Genomic DNA, 25755 nt, shown 5'->3' with positions numbered 1-25755 from the left:
TGTTAAAGATCTTCCCAAATTTTGATACTCAATAGTTGGATCTTCTAAGTTTTAACACACTATGTTTTAGTATCTTCCCAGAAATGGGGTAGAGAAAAAGAAATGTGTATTAGACTTAGGGGCCAACCGTATATATTTTGACAAATCTTCTGATGATAACTTTTCAGAGATGGCTTTTCGAATACTTTTAAGTATAGAGTTATAGTTGGAGCTTTTCCGGAAAAAAACAAAGATACACAGATTCAAACCTTCCTTGATTATGAAAGTTAATGAAGTTTTACTAATAGTTCAAATTACTTGGATTTGTTTCAGAAATTAAACATCCCGTTATTATTGGATTCACAGAAATATACTAGAGAGAGAAGACAACACAAAATAAAAGAACAGCGTCACCAAATAATATTAATACAAAGTGCAAACAACAGAAAAGTAAGAGATAACTTGATATGCCATAGCAGCAACAACACAAGGTTTGATTTGAATGCTAATTAAGCAGTCACTCAGCTATGTATAGACTACAGAGGTTATATAACATCTCTTGAATGGTTGACTTTCCTCCTCAAAGTCAACTGTCTTTTTGTTTTATAAAGGAAAATATATAATGACAGACTGGGGAAATTAATTAATAATTCAGTAATTTTTTTGCAAATTAAATGCCAAATAAAATTGCCCGCTAAAGAATGCTCTTTAAAAGCCACATAGCTCAACGTGATGGCTCGCATGACTATTCTTTTTTAACTCATTCAGCAAATGGAACTCTAAACAAAGACAGAGACTTGGAAGTTTAAAATAGAAGAGTTGTTTTCAAGTAGTGGTAAATTACGTATTAATCAGTATTCGATTAATTGGTCTGAGGTTATTCAAAAAAAAAAAAAAAATATCCCAAACCTTACCCCATCCCACCCACCTTCCCCAATTTCTAAAGACTTGAATTTTGTATTTAAAACTTTAAATAGTGATAACATTAATATTGGATTACACCTTACGAGCTTAGTCAGCCTAACCGATCATTTGCCATATCTAATTGAGTGGTTATATACTGCTGCTATGTTGAGAATGTGGCATAATGGTGAATGAAGTGGGGTTAAGAAGCATGAATTTCATGTTCAAAATCAGCCAAGATAAAAATATTAAGTTATTTTTTTTCATTTATCCAAATCTTAGTGGACAGAGTTACCTCATACTAGTAAAAGATAACAGGTAACTCATGTAATTTATCGAGGCAGGCTAGCTTTTATCGAAGAATAGGGATCTTTTGTTAAATAGTTATTCCCCCCACAATTTGGGTAAAATTTAACGATCAAAGTTTGATAAATATTTAATGGAGATCAAAAGTGTTCACTTTTGCAAATTTAAAGGACCAAAACTGCTTAGGTGACACTTAAGAGATTACTTTTTAAACTACCGTCAAAGATAAGGGACAATTTCTGTCATTTTACAATAATTTTGTGCGTTTTGTCTTCTTCTTCTGAACAATTTTGTGTAAAAATCTTTGGCAGAAAGAAAAATTAGAGAAATCTAGAACTAGATTGTAATCTATTACTCGCCAAGTCCAATTAATGTGATACATTTTCGATTTCGAGATCAAACTTTCTTATTTAGATCGTGAATTCGGACATACAATCTTTAAAATGTTTGAAAATAATTACATATTTAGAAATAGAGAAAAGACATTATTTCACTCCTGAACTTGACACGAAAACTCACTTTAGCAACTAAACTTAAGTTGTATTTATATACCCCCCCCCCCCCCCTAACAACTTTCATCTTAATTAAATACAACCCCACCAGAGATGGTGACGTGGCAAAAAAAAAAATTAAGAAAGTAAAGAACATAAAAAGATGGACCCGCTGATATATATATATATTATTATTATTATACAATTAAAAAACCACCTTCTTCTTCACAACCCCCCAGCCCATCCCACCCCATAGCCCTGCCCCCTCTCCCTCACCCCACAGCCCCGCCCCCACCACCTTATTCTTCTTCACAACCCCCACCCTAAGCCACAACCCCCCCCCCCCCCCCCCCCCCCACCTTCTTCTTCTTCATAACCCCTCACCTCACGCCATAGCCCCGCCCCCACCACCTTCTTATTCTTCACAAATTCCTCTTTCTCTCTATGTTCTCATCATTCTTTTCTTTCCATTTTCATCATTTTTTGGTTTCTTGATTTTGCTTTTTGTTTTCTTTCAAAAATATAGTTATGGAATAATAGTTATGGAAGAAATGAGGCTGCTAATAATAATAATAATGACCAACAATAACAACCAAAACAACCAATTTGGATGAATTTGAGTGTAAGTGGGAGTAACTTGAGAAGAAATGGGATGAAATTTGGTGGGGAGATGATGGTGGTGGTGGCGGCTGTTGTGGGTTAAAGATGACAATTCGATCAACAACTACTGAAATTCAGGTCATCTTTTTTTTTTTTCCAGTGATTTTGCAGTAGAAAATGTGAATATACATGGAGGTGCTTCTGGGTGTATATGGGTCATCTTCATAGAAGAAATAAATGTATTTCAATTTGGTGTTGCTTCTGGGTGTTGTTCTTAGAAAGAAGAAGAAAGAGAAAAAATAATAAAAGAAAAATAAAAAATGAAAGGTTGGTAATTTTTGACATGGCAATGACGTGGCAACGATGTGGCAATGACGTGGAGTGAGTGTAATACACCTCACATTATGAGAGTGGTATTATTTTTTTTAAAATGGAAAATAATTGAAATGAAAGTTGTTAAGGGGGTATATAAATACAATGTAAGTTTAGTTGCTAAAGTGAGTGTTCGTGCCACGTTCAGGGGTGAAATGATATCTTTTCTCTTAGAAATACATAAAAAGTACTATAAGTCAGAATATATAACAATTTAAAATATTTAAAGGGCATAGAAATAAATCGCAGTCAAAGATTTTTTTGTTTGACTCTAGAAATCCGAACTCTATCAAAATTAAGGGCAATTTTGTGCCAAGTATGAAAGGTATATTTGGACAGAAAGTATAATAGCAGGGGTATATTTGGTCCGCAAGTATAACGAGTGGTATATTTGACTCTTTTTCGATAGAACAAGGATAATATTTGAACATTTTCCCTAAAATAAAATATAAATTTCCTCATAACTTATACATGTATTAGACATGCGGATTTTTAAATTGCAAACCAGTTTTGAATTTTATACATAACAAAAGAATGCTACCAAACATGATATTACTTATCCAAAATTTACTACATGAATAACTTTAATAAAATATTCAATTCATCTTCCACCACTCGAAGTAGCTAATAGTTGAATAACTTGTCCATATATAAATCCATGCAACTTTTCAGAGATCTTTTATTCGATAAAATTCATAACTAACCATTTTCCGTCCTTGTTAAAAAATAGTCACAATAATATCTTGAAATTTTACTTTCAAATTTTAAACTCCATAACAATAATTACAGTTTAAACATAGAGCACAAGGATGGTCAATGTGGGCTATGTTTACCCTTTTATTGTGATGATGACAACAGTAAACACATAGAAGCTTGCTGACACAATAATCATATAGGCTCAAAAGAACAAACCCATGAAAATGGAAGCATATAGTCCAGAAACATAAGCCCATGGAAATTGTTCAAGCCATAATGGGTTGTTTAAGGGCCCAAGGTACAAATCACAAAAAGTAAAAGATTACACAAAGCCCAAAGAGAAAACTGAATTGCTCCAAATCCTGGAACCTCTTTTGAATATGTAGCCATTTAAAAGAAGTAATTGCACGGTTTGTCCTTCCAATGAACAGGTCTTTAATTTTTGGTAAAAGGACATTGAGAGGCCACCAGCAAAAAAAAAAAAAAAAAAAAAAGATCTTAGAAGGCCCCATTTTAGGCTTAATACCGCGAGGTGCCACTTTGGCCCAAACTAATCTCAGACGCTAGCCGGCCAGTCCATTCATACAAAAAAAAATGACTGATGACCCGTAAGACGAATAATACAAATTATATGATGAAATAAAAACAGAATGACCCTAAAAATTTACACCAGAAAAGAAGTTCAAGTTCAACTACAAAAGGCGAAAAGCTCAATAATATTACCAAGTATAAACAAACCGTCTCACATTATTCAACAAACTTATGAATGATATGACTTAGCGTAAGAAATCCAAAAGAAAAGAAACAACATATAATCTGGCCTGTGACTAGGGCAATTTTCTCTAATTAAAATCCGTTAGCAGCGAATCCACCATCAACATATATAATCTGGCCTGTGATATATGAAGCAGCAGGGAAGCAAAGGAAGGCTATTGTGCCAGCAATTTTTTCAGGCTTTCCGGGTCGACCCATAGGAGTTCGAACAGTATGTTTGTCTATTTCTTCTTTGTGCACAGGATTCTACAATAAGGTCGATCATTAAAATAAAATATATAAAGAAAACTTAACTACTTTGAACATATGAAGTTATTTCCATTTATAAAAAAAAATATTACTCCCTCCGTCGCAATTTAAGTGTCTTACTTTCCTTTTTGATATGTTTAAAAAAGGGTGTCTCTTTTTATGTTTAGTAAGTTGACAATCCAAACATCCTGCATCGCAAGTTTAAAACCACTAAATTTAATTTAAAACCATAAGATTCAAAAGTCTCTCGTTGTTTCTTAAACTCCGTGTCTAGTCAAGCACAAATTGTTGCTTTAATATTGTAAAAGTACTATTTAAAATGGCTTAGCTCAACATAAATTGTTACTTTTTAAAAACGTTTTTTCAAAGAGTACTTCTATAAAAAAATTTAAAAAATCACTTTTCAGAATAAACAAAATTTGAAAGCTTGGCCAAAAAGCTAAAAGTTATTTTCATTTGATAAATTAGAAGTGTGGTTGTACGAGTTTAAACTAGAGGAGTTTACTAAGAAATAATTTCACTTAAGCTCACGAGGCTTCTAAAAATAATTAAAAAAAAAACATAAGTACAAAGTATTATTGACTAGTAAATTAAATGAGTTTAATAAAATTTTTTAATATATATCAAAAAGGGATTAAAATAAAAGACCTTATCTTTATTGCTGCTTCAATAAGTGCGGTTAAAGTTACTGCTAGTGCAACTGTATTAACACGAATTTTGTCCATGGCCCACTCACATGCCAAATTCTTTGTCAGTTGATTTATTGCTCCTACAGCGAAATAAAATTAAGTCTCTACTGACTAAGAAAATTATAACAGTAACTACTTCAATAATTTAAGCAGATTTTTGGCAATTCAAGCTTCTTTAAACTATTCCAAAAAAAAAAAAAAACAGTTGTTTGTTTTTTATCTTTTATGAAAAAAAATTGATTACTCTGTTGTAATTTGTTTATCTAATGGATGTCCATCAAAACTATCTTGGAAAGCAAGATCATTTCTTAGTCACCAAATATTTTGGCAACTATGTTTCCTCTTATACTTTGCCATCAAGGATTTTTGGTTTGGTCACCAAAAATCTTGGCCACTATGTGTCCTCTAATCACTTGGTCATCAAGGATTTTTACTTCTATAAATATGTGGCCATATGTTTTGTAACATAGAACAAAAGTAAGACACAATCTTATCTCTTTCTCTATATTTCTTCCGTGTATTTATTTTATAGTCTTTAGTTTATAACACGTTATCAACACGAGACTGTACCATTTCGAGCAAATACTTTGAAAGCCTCAATGTTATTGACTTTCTTTTTTCTTAATTAATGGCAAATCTTTCTAAACGTGAATTTGTTGTCATAGATATATCTGGCAAAAGCTACCTGTCTTGGTGTTACACCTTGGAAAATCCCCGGTACATGTACAGTGAACAGGCTAAGAGAGGATGTAGCGTATGCGATGTTTAGACGAGTAAGAAAGAGTATTAGATGACCCTCGACGAGGTTTCAAAGGCACATGATGCAAGGAAAGAAAGTTGCTAAGGAAAGCGAATCATACGTTGTGTATCGGATAAGAATTCCGAGCAACGAGTCCATGATAGTATAATGATGTCTTAGAGAATTGTGATGATGTCCCTAAGATTGATATTGGGGTGTTAAACAAGTGCCAAAAAGGTTCCATAAGGATCGGAGATCAAACGAGACAACGAGAACGAAAACGGAACCACTGGGCATTATACGGTGCAACCTACGGACCGTATAATTTATACTGGCCGTAGAATTGGCCGTATAATTGGACAAAGAGAGGACCAGCCTATGGATCGAATGTACGCCAGGACATACGGTCCGTATAAATAGTACGGACCATATGTTGGTCCGTATAATGGTGCTCGGGCAGCTTTTAAATTTAAGTGTAATGGGTCTTTTTCATTTCATATTTCATTTCCACTCCACTCTACACTTCAAAAGACCTCTAGAAACTTCCCTACTCTTCCATTACAAGAGATATCAAAGTAAAACTAAGATCAACAACATCAAATACATGAAACAAAGTGTGTAAACTCAAGTAAATTCCATCTTCTTCAAGGAAAACCAAAAGAGGTGAGATAGGGTTTTGGTGAAAGAGGAAGAACTTCACTCAAGACTTGTTCAACCCTCATCCAAGGTAAGTTTCATGACCATTACGTGTTGTTTAAGGTATTGAAAAGTTAAGATGCATGAATTGTAGCAAGACATAGAAAATGGACCATTACTGAGTGAATAGTGTCATAGTTGGGTGATAGCTAGGTTGAGTCATGAATGTTGTTGTGCTATGATTATGAATACATTGTAAATGATGTTTAGGTCATGGAATAAGTGTTATGTATGCGGAAACGCGATAACGAGGTATAGCCATAAATGTGAAGAAATTGGAGAAAAATGGTGGATTTTGCCAATGTAATTAAATAATGAAAGCTAGTACTATATTGTGAATTGTTGTTGTGGATGTTGGGAGTTGAAATGGAATGCGGGAAAAGTAGTACAAACAAAGGAAGCGCTGCCCAACTTTCTCTAGAATATTAGTGCGTTCTTATGGCTAATTGACTAATGTTAGTATGACTCCTCTTTGAAGGTAGAGGCGCGACATTGAAGAAGAATACGCGAACGCTAAATCGCTTAAACGAGAAAGGTATGTGGGGCTTAACTCTTCTTTCAAAGGCATGAATCTTTCAAGTTTCCATAATCCTTCTATAAGATGAAACTTATGAGCTCTCCTATCTATTGAATCACCTATGAGTATGATAATGATGACAATGAGCTAAAGTATACAGATTTACGAAATTGTGACACGATGTCCCTATAATGCTAATGATGTTATTATCGTTAACACTCGCCTTATGTCTTACTTCCCTTCAAGGCGAGGCATGATAATCATGAATGTCCATAATAAAATCGGGGGTCACGACCTTACGTCACACTGACATAATATGGTTGTCTTAGAGCCCATTGTATGCTCTTAATGCTAATATATGCTATGATGAAAAGATAATGAATAATGCTAACTTGAAACATGATTATGAAACATACGGAATACTAAGAGATGGTACATGATGCTATGGTATGTGATGTATGATGGTAATGTGTTATGATCGATATTGCGATGCGATTTCCACCGCGCCTATATGGCCGGGCATGTCACCGCTAATGTGGGCTGCTATGTTTACACCGAGCCGCGAGAACCGGGCATGATCACCACTAGTGGGCGGCTTATGAGGGTTACCCGGACGCGGGTAACGATACAAATGACGATACAGATGATGACGCGATGATGTATACGATGATGTGTGGGATATGTTAACATGTATACTATGATCATGTAAAATGGGATATAAGTAAGTAATATAGTTGCCTATGATATTGGTGCAGGTTATATCCTTGTCTCCTGACTCATGATCTTTCCTTTATATTGTTTATTTCATTCCTGCCTTACATACTCAGTACAATATTCGTACTGACGTCCTTTTTCTTTGGACGCTGTGTTCATGCCCACAGGTAGACAGGGAGGAGATCTTGCTCCGGATTCGTAGAGGCTGCTAGCTGACTGAAAGCCCTCCATTGTTCCGGAGGTGCCTATGATGATTCTTTTGTGTACATTTGTAGATGTCATCTCATAGAGGCTCGTAGATACTCGATGTGGGTCGTGCGGTTTCATGGCAGGGTCTTTATGTATACATATATATATATTGTTTTGCTAGCCTAAGGGCTTATGTGTATAAAATCATTTTGTTTCTAAATGTAAAAGGATTTCTTTTTTTAAAATTCGAACATGAATTGGATAATTGATTGTTAATAAGCCTAAGAAGTAATAATACGAGCGGTGCTCGGCGGTTAGCCCCGGGTACCCGTCGCGGCCCCCAGCCGGGTCGTGACAAAAGTGGTATCAAAGCAGTTCGGTCTTAGAAAGTGTCTACGAGCCGTGTCTAGTAGAGTCTTGTTTATGGTGTGTAGCGCGTCACATCAATAAACAGGAGGCTACAGGGCATTTAGGAAAAATGACCATCTTTCTCCTTGTGGAATCGTGCGATAGAGCCGTGCATAAGATTTTATCCTCCCTAATAGTGTGCTATTATTTCAGAATGCCGCCGAAAGGAAAAGCTACTGCCGCCCAAAAGGGCAAGACCATAACAAAGAAGCGGGTAGAATGAGAGCCTCCGATGAATATAGAGGAAGACGAGTCACACCATGAGGCATTGACAAATACTTCTTCTACCCCGCCTAATGCGGAAGAGCAAGGAGGAGCTCCAGCTCCAATTCCTCCTCCAGTTGTTTCGGGTCAACAAATGACCGAGGCTATTCAGTTATTGACCCAATTGGTTGCCGCACAAGCACAACGACAAAATGTAGGTCCCAGTGACCGGGCAGCAAGTACAAAGGCCCGTGATTTTATGAGTCTAAATCCCCCGGAATTCTATGGGTCAAAGCTGGAGGAAGACCCACAAGATTTCATTGATGAAGTATTGAGGACATTGAAGATTGTCCATACCTCCGAGACCGAATCAGTGGAGTTGGCATCTTATCGACTCCGAGATGTGGCGGTGTTATGGTACAACAATTGGGTACTATCAAGAGGGGAAAATGCGCCTTCACCGGTTTGGCAAGAGTTCGTAGATGCCTTCATTCGTCATTATCTGCCACCCGAGGTCCGCCGGGCTAGAGCGGATAGATTTCTAAATTTGAGGCAAGGAAACATGAGTGCCCGAGAGTATAGCACGTAATTCAATTCCTTGGCTAGGTATGCTCCGACCATGGTGGCCGACATGGGAGATCGGGTACATAGATTTGTGAGTGGTTTGGGACCACATTTATTCAGAGATTGCCTGACAGCTTCTTTGCAAGATGGGATGGACATTTCCCGGATACAGGCCCATGCTCAAAATTTAGAGGGGCAACAACAACAACAAAGGGGTGATCGCGATGGTGACAGAAGGCAAGGAAAAAGGGCTAGATCTATGGGCTCAGGCAGTGAGTATAGAGGGGGATCAAGGCAGGGTTATTCCTGACATTCGGGTCAGTCAGCGACAAGTGCACCTCCCCGGTTCACAGACATGGGGTTTGATTGTTCTTTTCCATCGGGACAGGGTCAGAGCTCGAGAGCTCCGGGTTCTCAGTTTGGGGGTGATCACAGCCAGAGGCGACCGCCAGTTCCACGATGCAGTCGGTGCCACAAATTACATTCAGGGTCGTGTCGTCAGGACACCGATGGGTGCTATGTTTGCGGACAGACAGGACATTTGATGGGAGATTGTCCCTTGCGATATGGTAGAGGTGGGGTTCAGCCCACAGGCTCAGCAGCGGGTTCCTCATCAGCTCGCCCGGCAGGGCAGACTCCTTAGGTGACAGCAGGCCGAGGTAGAGTTCGAGGGGCAGCATCTACTTCAGGTGCCACTCAGCCCCGTGTATATGCTTTAGCGGGACGACAGGATCTCAAGTCTTCTCCGGATGTAGTCACAGGTATATTGTTTGTATTCTCTCGAGATGTGTATACGCTGATAGATCTGGGTTCTACATTTTCTTATATTACTCCATATGTTGCCGGTTGTATTGGGGTGAAACCCGAGTTCATTAAACCCTTTGAGGTACTTACTCCGGTTGGTGAACCCGTGATATCAAGACAAGTATACAAAAATTGTGTTATTGTGATATGTGATCGTCAGACCCAAGCTGATTTAATTGAGCTAGAAATGGTCGACTTCGATATAATAATGGGTATGGATTGGTTGGCTTCGTGCTATGCAAATGTTGATTGCCGGACAAAAGTGGTTCAATTCCAATTTCCGGGAGAGCCCTTGCTTGAATGGAAGGGTAATGCAGCAACCCCAAGGGGTAGGTTTATTTCCTACCTTAAGGCAAGGAAGATGATAGCCAAGGGTTATATTTATCACTTAGTTCGGGTTCATGATACTGAGGCAACTCCACCAGCTTTCCAGTCAGTTCCAGTAGTGAATGAATTCCCAAACGTATTCCCAGATGAACTTCCAAGTCTTCCGCTAGAAAGGGAAATTGATTTCGCCATTGATGTATTGCCGGACACAAAGCCTATTTCTATTCCTCCTTATCGAATGGCTCCGGCAGAATTAAAGGAGGGGAAGGCGCAGTTGAAAGACTTGCTCGAGAAGGGATTCATTAGACCCATTTCATCGCCGTGGGGAGCACTGGTTCTGTTTGTGAGAAAGAAAGACGGGTTTTTACGAATGTGTATTGACTATAGGCAATTGAACAAGGTGACGATAAAGAACAGATATCCTCTTCCAAGGATTGATGACTTATTCGATTAGTTACAAGGTGCCAAGTGGTTTTCAAAAATAGATTTAAGGTCGGGTTACCACCAGGTGAGAGTCATAGAAGCGGATATTCCCAAGACAGCCTTCAGAACGAGATATGGCCATTATGAATTCCGAGTGATGTCATTCGGGTTGACTAATGCTCCGGCCGTATTTATGAACTTGATGAACAACGTATTCAAGCCTCTCTTGGATCTATTTGTGATTGTATTTATTGATGATATCCTGGTGTATTCTCGCACGGAATCGGAACATGCAGATCATTTGAGAATTGTTCTTGGCATTCTTCGAGCCCGGGAGCTACATGCAAAATTTTCAAAATGTGAGTTCTGGCTGAATTCTGTGACATTTCTGGGCCATGTTATTTCCGATGATGGTATTCGAGTTGACACTCAGAAAATTGAAGCGGTGAAAACTTGGCCAAGGCCTACGACGCCGACAGAAGTTCGTAGTTTTCTGGGTTTGGCAGGTTATTATAGAAGATTTGTAGAGGGTTTTTCATCTATTTCAACCCCATTGCGAAGCTAACCCAGAAGTCAGCTAAATTCTAATGGAATGATGCTTGTGAGCGTAGCTTCCAAAAGTTGAAAAACAGGCTGACCTCAGCTCCAGTTTTAACACTTCCAGAAGGGCCAGATGGCTATGTGGTGTATTGTGACGCTTCGGGTGTCGGATTGGGATGTGTATTGATGCAGCATGGTAAGGTTATTGCATATGCGTCGAGACAATTGCGGAAACATGAAAAGAATTATCCAATGCATGATCTCGAGTTAGCTGCGGTCATTCATGCCTTAAAAATGTGGAGACATTATTTGTACGGTGTGCACGTTGACATCATACAGATCACAAGAGCCTCCAATACATTTTCAAGCAAAGGGCATTGAACTTGCGACAGAGGTGGTGGCTAGAGTTATTAAAAGATTACGATGTTAACATTTTGTACCACCCCGGGAAGGCGAATGTAGTAGCTGATGCCCTTAGCCGCAGATAAATGGGCAGTTTATGTGAAATTCCTCCGGAAAGGAAAGAGATGGTTCGAGAACTTCATCGATTGGCAAATCTTGGGGTGCGTATACTTGATTCGGGTGATGCAGGGATTAGTGTCAAGGATTCTACAATTTCGTCCTTGGATATGGAAGTGAAAGAATGGCAGTGTGAAGATCCTCAGTTATGTCGTTAGAGAGACACATCTCATGGGAAAGAAAAGTCCCCATTTGAAGTTTCTATTGATGGGATTCTCAGATACCGAGGAAGGTTATGTGTGCCGAATGTGGCGGGATTGCGCCGACGAATTTTAGAAGAAGCACATTGTTCCCGATATTCTATTCACCCGGGTTCAACCAAAATGTATCACGATCTCAAGATGATGTATTGGTGGGATGGTATAAAGAGAGATATAGCAGAATTCGTAGCACAATGCCCAAATTGCCAACAGGTAAAAGTTGAGCACCAAAAGCCGGGAGGCTTATTGCAAGCGATAGAGATACCTACCTGGAAATGGGACGTGATCAACATGGATTTCATTGTGGGATTACCTCGTTCTCGTGGTAAATATGACTCGATATGGGTGATCGTGGATAGGTTGACGAAAGCAGCTCATTTTCTCCCAGTTAAAACCACGTATGCTGCAGAGGATTATGCAAGGTTGTATCTTAAAGAAATTGTGCGACTCCATGGTATTTCATTGTCTATTATCACAGACAGGGGAGCACAGTTTACAGCTAAGTTCTGGAAGTCTTTTCAAGAAGGTTTGGGCACGTAAGTGAAGTTTAGCACGGCATTTCATCCACAAACTGATGGACAGGCCGAGCGTACCATTCAGACCGTAGAATAAAATGCTACGGGCGAGTGTATTGGATTTTGGTGGTAGCTGGGATGATCACTTACCCCTCATTGAGTTCGCATATAACAACATCTATCATTCTAGTATACAAATGGCTCCGTATAAGGCATTATATGGAAGGAAATGTAGATCTCCAATCGGATGGTTCGAGACAGGAGAAGCACGATTAGTGGGTCCCGAATTAACCCAACAAGAAATAGAAAAGGTTAAGGTGATTCGAGATCGGTTGTTGACAGCCCAAAGTCGCCAGAATTCCTATGCAGACAACTGCCGACGGGACTTGGAGTTTCAAATTAATGATTGGGTATTTTTGAAAGTTTCACCAATGAAAGGGGTAATGAGATTTGATAAGAAGGGGAAGCTAAGACCGAGGTACATCGGACCCTACAAAGTCATCCGCAAGGTGGGACAAGTAGCTTATGAATTGGATTTACCTTCGGAACTGGAATCAGTCCACCCAGTTTTTCATGTTTCGATGCTCCGCAAATGTGTTTGAGATCCCACAAATATTGTCCCGGTAGATGATGTGCAAATAACGGAAAAGTTAACTTATGAAGAGGTGCCCATTGCTATCTTAGATAGACAAGTGCGGAAGCTCCGAAATAAAGAGGTTGCTTCAATCAAAGTCTTGTGGAGAAACAACAATCGGGAATAAATGACTTGGGAAGCGGAAGAGAAGATGAAGTCCAAGTATCCGCACTTATTCCAACCCCCAGGGGAGATCCAAGATGAAACGTCGACAATATAAGGTATGTATGTTTTATCTTTATGTTTTTGGTCATGTGTGGCCATAGATATGTTGCTATTGTGATGTATCCCTGTGAGGCGATGATATTTTTGTAAAATCCCGAGTGTTCAACATTCGAGGACGAATGTTCCAAAAGGGGGGAAGAATGTTACACCTTGGAAAATCCCCCGTACATATACAGTGAACAGGCTAAGAGAGGATGTAGCGTATGCGATGTTTAGACAAGTAAGAAAGAGTATTAGATGACCCTCGACGAGGTTTCAAAGCACATGATGCAAGGAAAGAAAGTTGCTAAGGAAAGCGAATCATACGTTGTGTATCGGGTAAGAATTCCGAGAAACGAGTCCATGATAGTATAATAATGTCTTAGAGAAGTGTGATGATGTCCCTAAGATTGATATTGGGGTGTTAAACAAGTGTCAAGAAGGTTCCATAAGGATCGGAGATCAAACGAGACAACGAGAACGAAAACGGAACCACTGGGCATTACACGGTCCAACCTACGGACCGTATAATTTATACTGGCCGTATAATTGGCCAAAGAGAGGACCAGCCTATGGACCGAATGTACGCCAGGACATACGGTCCGTATAATGGTGCTCGGGCAGCTTTTAAATTTAAGTGTTATGGGTCTTTTTCATTTCATATTTCATTTCCACTCCACTCTACACTTCAAGAGAAAACTAGAACCTTCCCTACTCGTCCATTACAAGAGATATCAAAGGAAAACTAAGATCAACAACATCAAATACATGAAACAAAGTGTGTAAACTCAAGTAAAGTCCATCTTCTTCAAGGAAAACCAAAAGAGGTGAGATAGGGTTTTGGTGAAAGAGGAAGAACTTCACTCAAGACTTGTTCAACCCTCATCCAAGGTAAGTTTCATGACCATTACGTGTTGTTTAAGGTATTGGAAAGCTAAGATGCATGAATTGTAGCAAGACATAGAAAATGGACCATTACTGAGTGAATAGTGTCATAGTTGGGTGATAGCTAGGTTGAGTCATGAATGTTGTTGTGCTATGATTATGAATACATTGTAAATGATGTTTAGGTCATGGAATGAGTCTTATGTATGCGGAAATGCGATAACGAGGTATAGCCATAAATGTGAAGAAATTGGAGAAAAATGGTGGATTTTGCCAATGTAATTAAATAATGAAAGCTAGTACTATATTGTGAATTATTGTTGTGGATGTTGGGAGTTGAAATGGAATGCGGGAAAAGTAGTACAAACAAAGGAAGCACTGCCCAACTTTCTCTAGAATATTAGTGCGTTCTTATGGCTAATTGACTAATGTTAGTACGACTCCTCTTTGAAGGTAGAGGCGCGACATTGAAGAAGAATACGCGAACGCTAAATCGCTTAAACGAGAAAGGTATGTGGGGCTTAACTCTTCTTTCAAAGGCATGAATCTTTCAAGTTTCCATAATCCTTCTATAAGATGAAACTTATGAGCTCTCCTATCTATTGAATCACCTATGAGTATGATAATGATGACAATGAGCTAAAGTATACAGATTTACGAAATTGTGACACGATGTCCCTATAATGCTAATGATGTTATTATCGTTAACACTCGCCTTATGTCTTACTTCCCTTCAAGGCGAGGCATGATAATCATGAATGTCCATAATAAAATCGGGGGTCACGACCTTACGTCACCCTGACATAATATGGTTGTCTTAGAGCCCATTGTATGCTCTTAATGCTAATATATGCTATGATGAAAAGATAATGAATAATGCTAACTTGAAACATGATTATGAAATATACGGAATACTAAGAGATGGTACATGATGCTATGGTATGTGATGTATGATGGTAATGTGTTATGATCGATATTGCGATGCGATTTCCACCGCGCCTATATGGCCGGGCATGTCACCGCTAATGGGGGCTACTATGATTTCCACCGCGTCTATATGGCCGGGCATGTCACCGCTAATGTGGGCTGCTATGTTTACACCGAGCCGCGAGGGCCGGGCATGATCACCACTAGTGGGCGGCTTATGAGGGTTACCCGGACGCGGGTAACGATACAAATGACGATACAGATGATGACGCGATGATGTGTGGGATGTGTTAACATGTATACTATGATCATGTAAAATGGGATATAAGTAAGTAATATAGTTGCCTATGATATTTGTGCAGGTTATATCCTTGTCTCCTGACTCATGATCTTTCCATTATATTGTTTATTTCATTCCTGCCTTACATACTCAGTACAATATTCGTACTGACGTCCTTTTTCTTTGGACGCTGTGTTCATGCCCACAGGTAGACAGGGAGGAGATCTTGCTCCGGATTCTTAGAGGCTGCTAGCTGACTGAAAGGCCTCCATTGTTCCGGAGGTGCCTATGATGATTCTTTTGTGTACATTTGTAGATATCATCTCCTAGAGGCTCGTAGATACTCGATGTGGGTCGTGCAGTTTCATGGCAGGGTCTTTATGTATACATATATATATATATATATATATATATATATATATATATATATATATATATATATATATATATTGTTTTGCTAGCCTAAGGGCTTATGTGTATAAAATCATTTTGTTTCTAAATGTAAAAGGATTTCTTTATTTTTAAATTCGAACATGAATTGGATAATTGATTGTTAATAAGCCTAAGAAGTAATAATACGAGCGGTGCTCGGCGGTTAGCCCCGGGTACCCGTCGCGGCCCCCAGCCGGGTCGTGACACTTGGGTACTTGATGCCGAAATTCTTCTTGATGCGATGGGTCTAGCAGACACCATTAAGATAAAAACGAGGTATCAAATCAAGATCGTGCCAAGGCAATGATATTCCTTTGCCATCACCTTGATGAGAGCTTAAAAATGGAATATCTCACTATTAAAGACTCTCTTATGCTGTGGAATAAATTAAAAGATAGATATGACCACCTGAAGATGGTTATGCTTCCACAAACAGGTTTTGATTGGATCCATCTAAGGCTACAAGATTTTAAATCTATTTGGGCATATAATTCTGGTATGTTTAAAATTATTTCTCAGTTGAAATTATGTGGTGAAAATATCACTGATCATGATATGCTGGAGAAAACATTCTCCACTTTTCCTACCTCGAGTATGCTCCTGCAGCAGTAATACCGAAAGATGAAGTTAAAAAAATATTCTGATCTAATCTCACATCTTCTAGTGACTTAACAACATAATGAATTATTAATGAAAAATTATGAAAGCCGACCTACTGGTACTGCCCCATTCCCTGAAGTGAATGAGGCAAATTTTTGCTATTTTAGGCGTGGAAGAGGTCGTGGCCCAGTCGTGGTCATGGCCGTGGTTGTCACACCCCTTTTTTGCGTCCCCGCGCTATAAACGCGCATATTTTTATATTTAAAGGGTTTTTCCATTTGAAGTGACGGTTTTGAAAAGGGATTATTTTATTTACAGAGTCGCCACTTGGAATTGAGTTTTGGTGTTCCAAGCCACCTTATGAATCCCTAATCAAAAGGAAATGACTCTTTTATTATGGTCCGCGAAAACAGAAGACCGGGTAAGGAATTCTGTTGATCGGGGAGAAGGTGTTAGGCATTCCCCGAGTCCCGTGGTTCTAGCACGGTCGCTTTATCGACTTATACTTAGCTTAAATTAATTTTGGATATTTTGTGTACCCGAGCCTTGATTTGTTGAACTTTTTATTGGTTTTAACTCGGATGCGTAACCACATTCCGGATCTTTTAAGCGTCTCAAAATAAGATGCATAACTGCATTCTTACTCGAAACAAGATTATTTATTAAAACGAATTTAGCCAAGGTGCGTAACCGCATCCTTGAGTTATTATTAAAAAAAATATCTCGAAATAAGATGCGTAACCGCATTCTTAATCGAAACAAACGTCTTAAAACGTGCCTAAAGCTCGTCTAGCGTTAAAGACAATTATTTGTCTCTAAAATCTGAGACTTAAAATTATTTGGTTAAAATTTCACTCTTTTAACAACAGGTTTTGAAATATATTCGCAACCCATATCGCTCCCTTATAATTGATTTTACCATTCTTTTCTTTTACTCTTGACAATGAAGTTTGAAATAATTCACACCTCATCTCGCTCATCTCACAATTAGTTAAATGAACCTTACATTTTGGGTATAAGCCCTAGTCTTTTAGTACTCAGACGTATATGCAAACATGGCCAAAAGGATAATTTATGATAGTGACATGACAAATTAATTTAGGATGATCATAAAAATTAAAATAAAAATAAAAATATACAGGCAAATAATTAGACATGATGCTAACCCACTTACTTGAACCTGTGGAAATGCACACACTAAGAGAACACCATAGGACGCTAAGAATTTAAAGACCCGTGAAAATACTATATGATTCTAAACTTTACTAGGTTGTTTTACTAACTTGCAATCTCACTGAATATGATAAGGTCATTAATCAATCTAACAAGAAACTTTATTGGCACCGTTAAAAGCAAAAATCATATACTAAAGCCAAAACTTTTATTTCCAACTAAACTTTCACATGGATTATTCCTTCAGTATATCCCCTTCTCCACCACTTGTCTCATTTTTTCAACTTTCATTAAACAAATTTACTAATGACAACTCCACAATATTATTCATTAAGTAAAATATAACAGATTCATACAATAAAGCGTTGACCCAGTAATGAAAGTACTAAGCATAGAATTATCAAACAAACAAACAATAAAAAAATGATAAATTAAACAGTAGAAGAAAGGATCTTTATTGCTGAACAAACTCCACTGCGTACATGTTAATTAAATTGAGATAAAATAATGAACCTTAAAGAGCGTTCAACAACGTTGAATCTGCAAGTTTGGACCAAGACTCAGACAGCGAACCTCGAATCAGAAACCTCGAACAAGAACCTCGATGACGGACAGCTTTGCAACTCTCTTCTGTTCAGATCGAAAAACCAAAACGGAGATAAAGCAGTGGTTCTAGGGTGGTGTTACGATGATTTTCACGGTGTCTACGATGGTGGTTTTGGAAGGTTTTAATAGTGGACAAAAAAAATGGAGAAAAGGAGCAGTGAAAGTGACGTTCACATGGCTGTTTTAGGCTGATTTTTGTTGAAGTTTAAAGAGTAAGCTTATGGGTCTTTTATGTGATTAAGAATGGGTGAGTTTAATGGTGTTTGGATGGTGGTTAACTGGTGGTTTTTTTTTTTGTGTTTTTTTTTTTTTTGGATGGTGGTGAAAATGGGAACAGGGTGGTTTTCGATGGTGGAACGTTGATGATGGGGTGAAGGAGACGATGATGATTTTCTCTTTTCTTTTTTTTTTTTTTTTTTTTTTTTTTTGATGGTGTGGGGACGGGTGGTGACTGATCTGAAAATGAGAACAGGGAATAGAGGACGATGGTGGTGGGCTCGTTTTTTTTTTTTTTTTTTGGAGTTAAAAGGGTGAGCTGCTTATATATATTTTTGGTGTACTGAGTTTTCTTAGTTTTATATTCTTCTTGGGTACACGTTTTAGCTACAAAAAAGGAAAAAAGAAAGACCTCATGCGGCCCCTCCTTTTTTCTTTTTGTTATGGTGGTTGTAGGTTCCTATATTCTAGGTCTTTTTTTTTCATTTGTTTTTGTGGCTCAATCCCCTTATTCCCTCATATGCCTCTCCTTTTTGTATCATTATCTGTATTGCCCTATGTAAAAGTAATGAATCCCCTTTTGTCACGTGCTCCCTCCCTCTTTCTTTCATTTTTTTTTCATGGGCCCCACCTGCAACAATAATTTATTCCCTATCACGTGAACCCCTCCCCTTTGTGATAAGGTTTGTTACCAAACTTTATCATTTTGTGGTGAGGTGGTACAATTTTATTTACTCATCATTTTTTTTTTTAAATGTAAAAATAAAAATAAATAAATAAAAACAAATATATATATATATATATATATATATATATATATATATATATATATATATATATTTAATAACTAATTCTAGATAACTGAAAAGAAAGAAAAAAAATCTTAAAATAAATAACTGTCTAAGCAAAATTAAAACCTACAAAGCATATTTTTGTAATTTTCTTTCTTTAAAATACAAAACTTATACTCTAAAAATAGCAAATATTTTGTTCTTTTTGATTTTCGCAAATAAGCCTACTAAATAAAAATAGAATAAAATCGACACGTCAAGAATTAAAATTAAAAGAAATATTTAAACACTATAAGGTGAAACACACGGGGAGGGTCAAAAATCACGTGTCTACAGTGGTCGAGGAAGGAATTTTAATCATGATTCTCGTTTTGCACCAAATAATACCCTTCACCACCAGCAGTGTAAAAAGAAGGATGAAAAGCATGAAGCTGTGCAAAAGAAAAATTCAGAAAATAAATGTTTTCGATGTGGAGGAAAGGGGCACTGGTCACGTACCTATCGTACGCCAAAGAATATAGTTGAGTTGTATCAAGCCTTTCTCAAAAAGGCAGAAAAGAATACCAAAGCAAATTTCATCTCTGAAGATAAAGTTGAGCTCATACATCTAGATGTGGCAGATTTCTTTGAACACCCTGAAGGAAAAAATAAATCATATAATCGGTGATGGATCTATAATAACGTAGATATTTTCATCTATGTTGTTTGTATTAGCTAATATAGTTATGTAAATAAAGTTTGTGTCATGCTTTGTTTAATAATATTATCTACTCCAATGTTTACTTTGTCTATTCTTTCATTTTGAGGAATATATGGAAAATCCTCAAATATTATTTGGATCAATGACCAATAATGAAGATATTTGTGTGATTGATAGTGATACAACGCATGCCATATTCAAAGATGAGAAATACTTTTCTCACTTGCGTAGGAAAAGGGGAAATATTGATACAATTTCTGGCAATTCCAATTTGATTGAAGGCTCCGGAAGAGCTACTATATTTCTGACTAGGGGGACGAAACTTGTTATAGAAGATGCATTATTCTCTTCTAAATCCCCAAGAAACTTGTTAAGTTTCAAAGATATCCGCCGTAACGGGTATCACGTTGAGATATTAAACGAAATAAATGCTGAATATCTTGTCATTACAAAGAATGTTTCCGTCCAAAAATATGTTTTGGAGAAATTACCAACTCTGTCTTCTAGCCTGTATTATGCAGAAATTAGTACAATTGAAACACACTCAATCGTAAACCAGAAGTTTAATGAATCAAGTACTTTTGTGCTTTGGCATGACCGAATAGGTCACCCTGAATCAATAATGATGAGACGAATTATTGAAAATTCAAAAGGGCATCTACTTAAGAACCTGAAGATTCTTGAAAGTGGTGAATTTTCATGTGCCGCTTATTATCAGGGTAAATTGATAGCTAAGCCAGCTTCAATGAAAGTTGACATTGAATCCCCTGCCTTTATAGAGCGTATACATGGGGATATATGTGGACCTATTCATCCACCTTATGGGTCATTCAGATATTTTATGGTCCTAATAGACGCATCTTCAAGATGGTCTCATGCGTGCCTCCTATCATCTCGCAACCTGGCGTTTGCGAAATTATTGGCACAAATAATATGCTTAAGGGCACAGTTTCCAGATTATCCCATTAACGCTATACGCCTCGATAATGCTGGAGAATTTACGTCTAAATCTTTTGATGCTTACTGTTTATCAGGTGGGATAAAAGTTGAACATCTTGTAGCTCATGTTCATACCCAAAATGTTCTTGCTGAATCATTCATTAAGCGACTACAATTGATAGCAAGACCACTACTTATGAGAACACGGCTGTCCACTAAGATATTGGAACGAAGTTAAGTATATATTGCGATATCTGAAGGGAACTAGCGATATGGGTTTGTTTTATACTAACAAAGGTAGTACAGATCTTGTTGGTTATACAGATGCAGGTTATCTATCTGATCCACATAAGGCTCGATCTCAAACAGGCTATCTGTTTACATGCGGAGGTACTGCTATATCATGACGATCTACAAAGCAGTCCATTGTTGCTACTTCTTCGAATCATGTTGAGATAATAGTTATTCATGAAGCAAGTAGAAAATGTGTGTGGTTGAGATCAGTGATACATTTCATCAGAGAAAGATGTGGCTTGAAGTGTGATACAAAAATACCCACAGTATTATATGAAGACAATGCTGCATATATAGCTCAATTAAAAGGAAGCTTCATAAAAGGAGATAGAACGAAACATATTTCACCAAAGTTATTTTTCACACATGATCTCCAGAAAAATTGTGATATTGATGTGCAACAAATTCGTTCAAGTGACAATCCTGCAGATTTGTTCACCAAATCTTTGCCAACATCAACTCTTGAGAAGATGATATTCAAGATTGGAATGTGAAGACTCCGACATCTGAATTTTTGTCCTTGTCAGGGGGGAGTGAAATACGTGTTGCACTCTTTTTCCCTTAACCAAGGTTTTGTCCCATTGGGGTTTCTTGGGAAGGTTTTTAATGAGGCAGCTCTTAAAGCGTATTACTAGATATGTGTACTCTTTTTCCTTCATTAAGACTTTTTCCCACAGAATTTTTCCTAATAAGGTTTTAACGAGGCACATCATCTAATTAATGGACATCCAAGGAGGAGTGTTGTAATTTATTTATCTAATGGATGCCCATCAAGACTATCTTGGAGAGCAAGATCATTTCTTAGTCACCAAATATTTTGGCAACTATGTTTCCTCTTATACTTTACCATCAAGGATTTTTGGTTTGGTCACCAAAAATCTTGGCCACTATGTGTCCTCTAATCACTTGGTCATCAAGGATTTTTACTTCTATAAATATGTGGTCATATGTTTTGTAACATAGAACATAAGTAAGACACAATCTTATCTCTCTCTATATATTTCTCCTGTATATTTATTCTATAGTCTTTATTTTATAACATACTCCAAATTTTGAGAAGAGAATCATCATTTTTCAATGGCCTCGAAGATCATAAGTAAAAGATATTTAAAATATAAATACCATATAAGATAGAGATGGAATTAGAGTGAAACCTTTTGAGGCTTTTGGAAAAATTTTCTCCCTGATTTACCAATCTTTAATTTAAATTTAAAAGTTAATAAAGTGCTTTAGCACAAAGAAAATATGGTACTCCCCCCTTCCCACTTTGTTTTTCATACTTTGATTGAGCACGAATTTTTTTTTAAGAAAAACTTTTAAAATTTGTGAATTTTAACATTTCATAACATTTGTGTACCTATAAAACTTTGGAAATTTGTGGTTATAAATATGTCACAGTGCTTGTCTGGCTATCAAAACCGTTAAGGGATTTGAAGTTTATAAGTTCTTATAACAACCTTAAATTAATCTATGTACAATAATAAGTGAGTCCATAGTCAAATATTTAATATAGTTTTTAATATATAGGCAAGAGTTATTGTGTACACGTGAACCCATAACTAATCCTCTAGATTCGCCAATGATTGCTATAAAAGCTTCTCATTTAGGAAAAATATAGAAATGTGATATTTTTTTTTAATGGCTTAATAAAATATAATGGCAAACACGATAGAATGGGGAGTATTATTTTTAAAAAGTAAAAAAGATGGGTAGAAAATGTTACCTTTGGAGGCAGAATAAAGAGACAGAGAAGGCAGAGCTGAAAAGCTAGCGATTGAAGAGACAAAAATAACATTGCCATTTTCAGATGCCTTCAATAAGGGATGAGCAATTTGACATAAATGATAAGCTGCTTCAAAATTAGTTCCCATTATGATGTTGTAATCTTCTGCTGTGAAATCTTTAGTTTCCTTAAATATTGCTACTCCTGCATTATTTACCTAATCATCATGAAAAAACTGGTCAAACAATTGTTGTAATTTAAGTTTATTTTTCATATACTATTATTTTGTAAGTAACTTATGTACTCTGTCACATTACTTAAAATCAAAATGCAAGTAATTAACAATCTATAGTAACCGTAGAGTTGTAGATTTGTAACCTTCAAAATAAAATAAGATTTCACTACTAGAAACAATGGACGAATTTGTCAAAATTCCTTCACAAATATGGTTTTTTTTTTTACAAGAAGTTATCCGGAAGAATTCTCGATGAGCATAATATTTATAATGATTACTTTAGAATGCGCGTGTTTCCAGTAGTGTTTACTACAGCCCAAAGTGTAAAAAATCTATTATTACAAAATTAAATTGCTTAAAATTCAATTACAAAATAGTTTTTTAACTATATGTTGTTCGAAGTCTACAAAAATGTTCACGTGAGATCCTCCAAACATAGCGTATTCCTGAAGGACCAGACACGCATTCGGCAATATTTTTTCAGAGTTGTAGGCTTCTAGCAACATAGCTTTATAGTAAGTGTGGGGGTTTGATATTTTGAAAAGGTGAGTAATTAGTGACTAAGAGCCTGTTTGGATGAGCTTATGTCTATAAGCTGCAAACAGCTTATGAGCTAAAAAAATAAGTTGGGGTAGTCTAACTTTTTTTTTTTTTTGGCTTATAAGCTGTTTTCAGCTTATAAGCTGCTTTAGATAAGCTAAGTCAAATGGGCCCAATTATTTTTTTGAGCTTATTTTAAGCACAAAATGACTTTAAGTTAGTCAGTCAAACACTCAAAAAAGCTAAAAACAGCTTATAAGCAACTTATAAGCCAATCCAAACGGGCTCTAACTAGTTGACATGAGATAGAACTACAATAATATATACTTCATCTGTCTCAAATTATTTATCGTAGTTACTAAAAATAATTGTCTCAAATTATTTGTCATTTTAAAAGTTCAAGGCACAATTCATTGTTTTTTCTCCATTTTTAATGAACTTTTGTCATTAATGGAGATGACACACAAATAGAGTAAGCTTTTAATGAAGTGAAATTATATAAATAAGAGTAAAGTAGTCAAATACCACTCCTAATTAATATTTTTAAGGGGCGTGTAAAAAAAAATGATAATTTGAGACAGAGGACTATAGATGGGCTAAGTCTTACCAAAATATTGAGCTAAAAGTCTTACCAAAATATTGAGCTTTCCATTAAAAATATGTCCTACAGTCTGCATAAGCTTCTCACGTTCAGTGCGCAATAATAAGTCACAAACAGAACCTTCAACTTTAAGTCCCTTTTTTCTCCAAATCTCAAGGCATTCTTGCAGCTCCTTTTCATTACGTGAACATGTATATATTGTTGCTCCAAAACTTGCCAATTCTTCCACTACTGCATACCTAAAACCCCAATAGCCAAAGTAAAAAAAAGAAGGAATAATGCATAAACTAAACAAATAGTTAAGATAAGTACGACATAAAAGGTTTTCGCCTTCAATGACAAATAATAGTACTTATCTAGAAAATTTTAAACAAAAAGAGAATATGGTTGATAAAATGTCATTATAAACAAAAATTGATGAGTTTTTAACTTTAATCAATGAACTAAGTAAGGAACCAAATTAGAGTTTAAATTTGAAGAACTTTCTTTATTTTCAGACCAAAAATGGGGAAGAGTGAATTCAGGAAAGATAAACACTAAATTTGTGAGAAAGTTATTCAATGCAATTGATCCTGATGGGGAAAATCTGAATAAATTGGATAGGATAAAAAATCAGTAAAAAAAAAAAAAAAACTTTGTTGGTCAATAAATTAATCACCTAATTGAAACAACAATCAGGTAAATATAAAAAAGGATGTACCACTGGATCATCAAATTCTTTCAAGAAAAACCGCGTATAAATACAGGTACATCCATGATAACTCGTGGGAATTAAAAGGGCAGTGGTGCCTTTGAGACTCCATCTTCCTCTCAATATTTCCTCGTTATCTTTTGATTCTGCCATTTGTGGTTGTCTATGTTTTTCTGCAACTGCTTAAAAATGAGATTTTAAAGCCTTGATTTGTCATAAATATTACTCCCCCTATATCATAATAAGTATTACTTTAACTAAAAAAATTATTTCATAATAAATGTTACCTTATAAAATCAAGACATAAATTAATTAGCTTTTTTCAATTTTACACTTTAATAGAAAATTAAATTAAATAGCATTCAATGATGATTGAAAAAGTCATATTATAACTTAATATTATTGAATTTTCAATGTCAAAAGTTTCGCTATTCCACTTACCATGTCAAAAGATGTCGCCATTGGCCGGTGTAAAATTAGATTTATCTATCTACCTACTATTCCACACAACCCAATCTTTATCCCTCTCCTCATTTTTCTGGATTAAGGCCTCATCTTATTTGATTTTTTTCCTCTTGGGCCCCCATATCTTTTCCTTCTCTTTTTGACTCCATCTCTCTCTTCCCTAAAATCACTCCCTCATCCGTTCAATTCATTCTTTCTTTTTCAACACTCTCACCCTTTCTCCTTTTTTAAACTTATTTTTTCCTTTTTTAACTCTCTTACTTTTTTCAATTCTCTCTTTTCTTTTTGACTCTTTTCTTTCCTATTTAGAATCAATTGGCTTATAAATTGATCAAATTAGCTTATAAATCATTTCTAACTTATTTAAGCATTTGATAAAAATAGAAAATAGATTAAATTAA

General features: G+C 36.5%; 1 protein-coding gene across 2 annotated transcripts; it reads right to left on the bottom strand.

The window, feature by feature from the left end:
* Window positions 1-4023: 4023 nt before the first annotated feature.
* Window positions 4024-25081, bottom strand: LOC132607265 (tropinone reductase 1-like). Of its 2 annotated transcripts, XM_060321165.1 has the most exons (5): window positions 24899-25080; window positions 24230-24437; window positions 22823-23039; window positions 5019-5139; window positions 4024-4367 (listed from the first exon to the last, which is right to left on the bottom strand). In XM_060321165.1, the coding sequence occupies exons 1-5, from the start codon at window positions 24907-24909 to the stop codon at window positions 4343-4345; spliced, it is 582 nt and encodes a 193-aa protein (XP_060177148.1). In that variant the 5' UTR covers window positions 24910-25080; the 3' UTR covers window positions 4024-4342. The 2 variants fall into 2 exon arrangements, with proteins under 2 accessions (XP_060177148.1, XP_060177149.1); XM_060321166.1 differs by lacking the exons at window positions 4024-4367; window positions 5019-5139 and adding an exon at window positions 19257-19801 and having other exon boundaries at window positions 24899-25081.
* Between the last annotated feature and the right edge of the window lie 674 nt (window positions 25082-25755).

This window comes from Lycium barbarum, chromosome 8, assembly GCF_019175385.1.
Source record: "Lycium barbarum isolate Lr01 chromosome 8, ASM1917538v2, whole genome shotgun sequence".
NCBI lineage: Eukaryota > Viridiplantae > Streptophyta > Magnoliopsida > Solanales > Solanaceae > Lycium > Lycium barbarum.
Note: the sequence above shows the minus strand (reverse complement) of the source record. Positions and strands in the feature narration are given on the sequence as shown.